The sequence below is a fragment of the Molothrus ater genome, chromosome 5, assembly GCF_012460135.2.
Source record: "Molothrus ater isolate BHLD 08-10-18 breed brown headed cowbird chromosome 5, BPBGC_Mater_1.1, whole genome shotgun sequence".
NCBI classification, from domain to species: Eukaryota; Metazoa; Chordata; class Aves; order Passeriformes; family Icteridae; genus Molothrus; species Molothrus ater.
This window is the reverse complement of record NC_050482.2, coordinates 1688374-1694592: the sequence shown is the minus strand read 5'-3', so window position 1 is coordinate 1694592 and position 6219 is coordinate 1688374. Positions and strand designations below refer to the sequence as shown.

The 6219-nt window shown below is 52.9% G+C and overlaps 1 protein-coding gene across 1 annotated transcript; it reads left to right on the top strand.

Moving 5' to 3' along the window:
* LOC118698298 (calmodulin, striated muscle) lies at positions 1-450 on the top strand. Its single transcript, XM_036401485.2, has one exon. The coding sequence runs from the start codon at positions 1-3 to the stop codon at positions 448-450; it is 450 nt and encodes a 149-aa protein (XP_036257378.1).
* The last annotated feature ends 5769 nt before the right edge of the window (positions 451-6219 follow it).

Sequence of the window (6219 nt, the reverse complement as noted above, 5' to 3'; positions counted from 1 at the left end):
ATGGCCGAGCGGCTGTCGGAGGAGAAAATCGCGGAATTCAAGGAAGCGTTTTCCCTCTTTGACCGCGACGGCGACGGCTGCATCACCACGCGGGAGCTGGGCACCGTCATGCGCTCGCTGGGCCAGAACCCCACCGAGGCCGAGCTGCAGGACATGGTGGGCGAGGTGGACGCCGACGGCAGCGGCACCATCGACTTCCCCGAGTTCCTGTCGCTGATGGCCAGGAAGATGAGGGACACGGACAGCGAGGAGGAGATCCGGGAGGCGTTCCGGGTGTTCGACAAGGATGGGAACGGCTACATCAGCGCGGCGGAGCTGCGGCACGTCATGACCAACCTGGGCGAGAAGCTGACGGACGAGGAGGTGGACGAGATGATCAAGGAGGCCGACTGCAACAACGACGGGCAGGTCAACTACGAGGAGTTCGTGAGGATGATGACGGAGAAGTGACGGCCCCCGTCGGCCGCCTCCAGCTCCATTCCGCAGGTAACTCCCTGCGTCCATGGAAAATCCCCAAACCTCGGCTCTCCCTCCTCATATTGGGCGTTGGAAAAACCGATTTTTGTGGTGCTTTTTTTTTAAATTTTTCCTTCTTTTTTTTCCCCATAGGGAACAGAGGTTGAGGTGGTTCTCCCCCAGCCCCTCCATCCCCTCCCACCTTCTCCAGGCTGGAAAAATCCTCTTTTATCCCAGTTGGAGCGTCACCAAGCGGCGTCTGCACCGGGTGTGGGGCGCAGATGGATTTGGGGTCCCCATGGGATGTCTCATGTCTGTAGATATTCCAGAGACCACTGAAAATTCCCTGACATCCCTGAGTCCAATAAAAATGTCCCCCCACGTCCTGGTGGCTGCTTCATTCGGCTTCTCCTTGGGATCCCTGCTGAAAATATTCCCTCAAATCATCCTGGTCAGGCTCAAACCCCTCCTCATCTCCATCCTCTTCCCACTCCATCCCTTTTCCCAAAAAGCTGGCAAGATGCTGGAGACCAGGATGTGGCCATCCCCATCCCAAATCTCATCACTTTTGGGATCTGTCTCCACCCCCCAGGATCTCAGGGGTCCTTTTCCCTCTTCCAACCCAGGAAAAACTGGATTTATCCCCAATCCCCACCCCAAAGCTGAGCAGAGCAGGAGTCACCTTTCCCAAACTCGCCGTGACTCGGTTTCCCCACAACGAGGGGGAATCCTGGGATGGGATCATTCCCTCCACAGAGGAATCGGGAGGAAAATTCATTTTAATGGCTCTAATTAATGCTCCATTGCTAACGAGCAAACGGGGCCGAGCTGCTCCGTGGGGACCTTTGGCTCCACCACGGCTCCAGCCCCGCTCCAGCCCATCCCTGGGGCTGGGAACTTTGGCAATCCCAGTTGTTTTCCCGGGAAAACCGGGCGGGTCCTGGCAGAGCCCAGCACGCCCACGCTCGCTCCCAGCTCCTTCTCCCTCACACTCCCAGGATGGGAGCGGGGCAAAGCCCAGCCCCAAAATCCCCAAATCCAGCAAAATCCAGCCGGAAAAAATTCCAGGGTCACGCTGGGCTGTTGCGATGAATGGCTAAAATTAGTCCTCCCCATAAACCTGGATTATTTATTTCATGCCAGGATCCAACTCCAAACCGATCCCGGTATTTTTAGGCCTGACCTTTTTTTTTCTCCTTCTATTTTCGGGTTGTTTAATTCCTGGAGTGTTTTTTTTCCGCTTATCCCAGGATGGTTTTTCCTGATGATGATCCTGAACGGGAGCCTGGATCCCAACGCAGCAGCTCCATCAACAATGGAGGAAGTTCATCCACGTTTTCCCATTTTTCCTGGAATCTGGTGCTTGGGAAAGCAGTGGGAAATTCCCACCAGCATCCCTTGGGATGGACACATGGATGGACAGGATGGTCCCTTTTTATTCAGCAGGAAAAGGAGGGGATTTTGCTTCCCAAATCCAGGTTTTCCTCCCCAGAGTGTCCCTCTGGAGGAGAAGGAGCTGATGGAATTGCAGGATCTGGCCTGGCAGATCCATGACCAGCGGAATTCCATCTGGTGTTGGTTAATAATTAAATTAATCGAGGTCCAGGGGATGCACTTGGAGCCTGGGAAGTTTGGAGGACCCCTGGTTTCTCCCTGATCCCTCCACATCCTGATTTTCCACCCTAAAGCTTGGTCAGGTGCAGGGATGGGCATTGAAGGATGGGATGTGGAACAGGGATCACCTGGGATGGGAACTGGGAATCATCTGGGATAGGAATCACCTGGGACTGGACCTGGGGGCTCATCCAGGGTGGGATTTGGAACAGGGATCACCTGGGATGGGTCCTGTGGGATCATCTGAGCCAGGACATGGGGTAGGAATAACCTGGGATGGGATATGGGGGATGATCTGGAGTAGGGATAACCTGGAATGGACCCTGAGGATCATCCAGGGTGGGATTTGGGATAGGGGTCACCTGGGATGGGCTCTGTGGGGTCACCCAGTGTGGAATCTGGGATAGGGAATCAGCTGGAATGGACCCTGAAGGGTGACCCAGGGTGGGATTTGGGATAGGGATCATGTGGGATCATCCAGTGCGGGATCTGGAGCAGGGATCACCTGGGATGGGATCTGGGATGGGAGCACATGGAATGGCAGACGAGGGATCCATGGAATGGACCATGAGGAACCCCTGGGATGGGACCTGGGGTGGATTTAGGGTGGGACATGGGATCACCCGGAATGGGATGTGACTGGGGGGATCCCTTGGGATGCGACTGGAGGGGAAATCTCCAGGATCCAGCTGCTCCCACCTCCACCATGGACAATCTCCCACCCCTTTTCCAGGTATTTTCCAACAAAAAAATCCACCAAGGGCTCCAACACCACCCAAAACCACAAATCCAGCTCTGCCCCCGTTGCTCCCCTTTCCCTGCTCACCCAGACACTGATTTTGCCCTAAAATTGAACTTTTAAGGTAAAAAAGCAGCTCAGGACCCCCCCCAGCATCCCCCATCCTAAAGGACTGGAGATGTTTGCTCCAACCCTGCGGAATCAACCCCAAATCCTCCCCATTCCCTTTAATTTTAGCAACCCGAGATGTTTCCATCCCGTTTCCACAACGAGACTTTAAAACCAGAATTAACTAAACTTGGGAAAACAACACCGAGGCCTCCCGGGGTTTTCCCAAAGGAAAAGCAGGAATTTTTTCCCCCTGTTTTTCCCCACTTTTCCCTTTTCCAAGCCCTGTGGATCCGTGGCTCCCTGCCCCCTCCCCAGCAGTGACTCTGCCCCTGAGCAAACACGACTGGGAATGTGCCTGGGAAATGCCTGCGGGAAGAGGAGGCCCCTCCACCTCCAGCCGCCAGAGAAAAGTCTGGAAAAACGGCTCAGGAAATGGGATTGCTCCAGGTTGGTGGGATGAGGGCAGCTGGGCTGGGAAATCAGGGCAGGTTCTGCACGGGGGGAGGAAAACAAAGCCCAAAAATCCATTTATAAACTCGTTTTTCCAGCGTTTTACTTCGGAAAAAAAGCAATGGTTCCGTTTCCCTGGGGTGTTTGTGTAACCTGCTTTAAAGGGATTTTTCTCCCCGGTTTTCCACTTTTGGGGTTTTTGTGGAAGGAGAAAATCCTGTCTGCTTCTGGAGATGTGAAAAAACCACAAAAATCACCCCAAAATCAGGCGCGGGGAAATGTGGGAAACATCATCCAGGGATGGCCAAGATGACGGAGAAGGGAAAAATCTGGTGCCAGCTCCAACACTGGGGCTGAGGCTGTGCCAGACGGGGAAAGGTTTGGGAGAAAATCCCTGATTTTGGGGCTGGGGGGGTTGGGTTTATCTTCAAATTTGGGTTTTTTGGCATTAATCCCTCATGGAATTCTGGGGATGAGGAGAGGGAATGAGCAGGACAGGGAGACGGGAATGGGATGGGGAGAGGGAAATAAAGGGGAGCAGAGCTGGGGACAAGGGAAGGGACAGGAGGGACAGGAGAGGGGAAAATGTGACCAAAACATGGAAAAAAGAAACGGTTCCCTCTCCCAGGGGTGTTTGTTCAACCTGTTTGTTCAACCAGGATTTTCCTCCCTGGATTTCCACTTTGGGGTAATTTGTGAAAGGAGAAAATCCTGACTGTGGGAGAGATGAAACACCAGGAGATGGGGACAAGAGAGGGGACAAGGACGAGACTTTGGGGTTTGGGATAAATGGGAACAGGAGGAAAATGGGATGAAAAAAGGGGACCTGAAAAAACAGGAGATGGGGACAAGTGGCACCAGGAGAGGGGAGCAGGGGACAAGGAAAAGTTGGGAGCAAGAGATGGAGAAAAGCTGGATCAGGAGAAGGGAGCAGAGGACAAGGACATTTGGGATCAGGAGAAGGGACAAGGATGAGACTTTGGGGTTTGGGATAAAAGGGAACAGGAGGAGAATGGGATGGAACAAGGGGACCTGAAAAAAACAGGAGTTGGGCACCAGTGGCACCAGGAGAGGGGAGCAGGGGGATCAAGGGACGAGGAAAAACAGATGGAGCCAGAGATGGAGAAAAGCTGGATCGGGAGAAAGGAACAGTGGGACAAGGACAGGAGGGAGGGATCAAGAGAAGGAACAAGGGGACGAGGACATTTGGGATCAGGAGAGGGGACAAGGATGAGACTTTGGGCTGGGGATGAATGGGAACAGGAGGAGAATGGGACAAAAAAAGGGGATGTGGAAAACCAGGAGGTGGAGACAAGTGGCACCAGGAGAGGGGAGCAGGGGACAAGGAAAAGTTGGGAGCAAGAGATGGAGAAAAGCCGGATCAGGAGAAGGGAGCAGAGGAGATGAGGACGAGTCTTGGGGCTTGGGAGCGGGAGAGCAGCGGGGCAGGGAGAAGGGACAATGGGACAATGGGACCAGGGGACAATGGGACAATGGGACCAGGGAAAGTGGGAGCAGGAGGAACAAACGGGCTCGGGGCCGAGGCTTTGGGATGAGCCAATCCCAGCCCCTCCATCCCCTTCCCCGGCATTCCCAAGGTAAATCCCGAGGGATTCTGCCAGGCCTTGCGGCTCCTCTCCCCTTCGCTGCCCAGGGCTTCCCCAAACTCCAGTTCCCAAAATATTCCCCAGGGGATCGATCCCGGGGGAACTGGGAGCCTGAAATGCAGAATTCCAAGCAGGGAATTCATTCCAGCAGCCCGGGATGGGCTCCAGCCCGGCCGGCCGGGAGGGAATGAATTCATCTGGAAAAGGAGTTTGGGGGCGCCTGGAGGGCTTTGGGAACATCGGGAAAGATCCCAAATCCCGCGGGAGCCGCAGATTCCATAGGGCGGCGACCTGCAGGGGGTGAACTCCAACTAAAGCCCTCCCCAAATTCCCAAAATTCCTGCGAAAGCCGGGAATCCCTGCAGGGGTTAAGTGCACCCGGAGCCGCTCGGTTTTCCAGCCCCACTGGAGCTGTCGGGAATTTTCACGAATGGGAATTTATGGGAACAGGAGCTCAGCCAGCCCCGCGTCACCACGGCCCAGCCCGGAGGGATCTGGGGAATCTTTTCCCTCTTTTTTTATTCCTCCGGGATAAGCAGGAGGGATGGGGCTGCTGCTCCAGAAAACATCCCCAGGGACAAACAATTAAAATTCCCACACCCCCCCATTCCCAGCTCCACTTTTTCCTCGATTAAAAACCCACATGGAATTCCCAAACTAATCCCAAATCAGCTCTGGGAAGGAGAATAAAATAAAATAAAATAAAAAATAAAATATAAAATACAATAATATAAAATAAAATAAAAAATAAGATAAAATTAGATAAAAAAGATAAAATATAAAATATATATTATATATATCATATATATAAAATATAAAATAAAATATACTATAAAATAAAATAAAATAAAGTAGCAAAGCTGAAAAGAAGGAATAACAATTTTCCCCTGTTTTTCCCGATTTTCAGCCCATCCATGGAGGCACAGCCTGCCCCGTGCTCCCCCCTCCCTCCCTATCCAAGTCTTTCCCGAAATTCCTGCTTTTCTCCTTAAAAACGTGCCTGTCCTGAGCTGAGAGCAGAGGGAATTTTATTACAGATCTGGGAATTCCAAATCTTTTTGGGGCCGGGAGAATTGGAGTCTGGAGGTGGGGACCGAACCCTCTGGAGGTGATTTACTGTTCCCCAAAAAACAAAAAAAATCCCGAATTCCCAGCTCCAGGATTAGCGGGGCCGGTGTTTGGGGATTGGGCATTGCTGGGATCTGAGGGGGTTTGGGATCAGAGGGGGTTTGGGATCAGAGG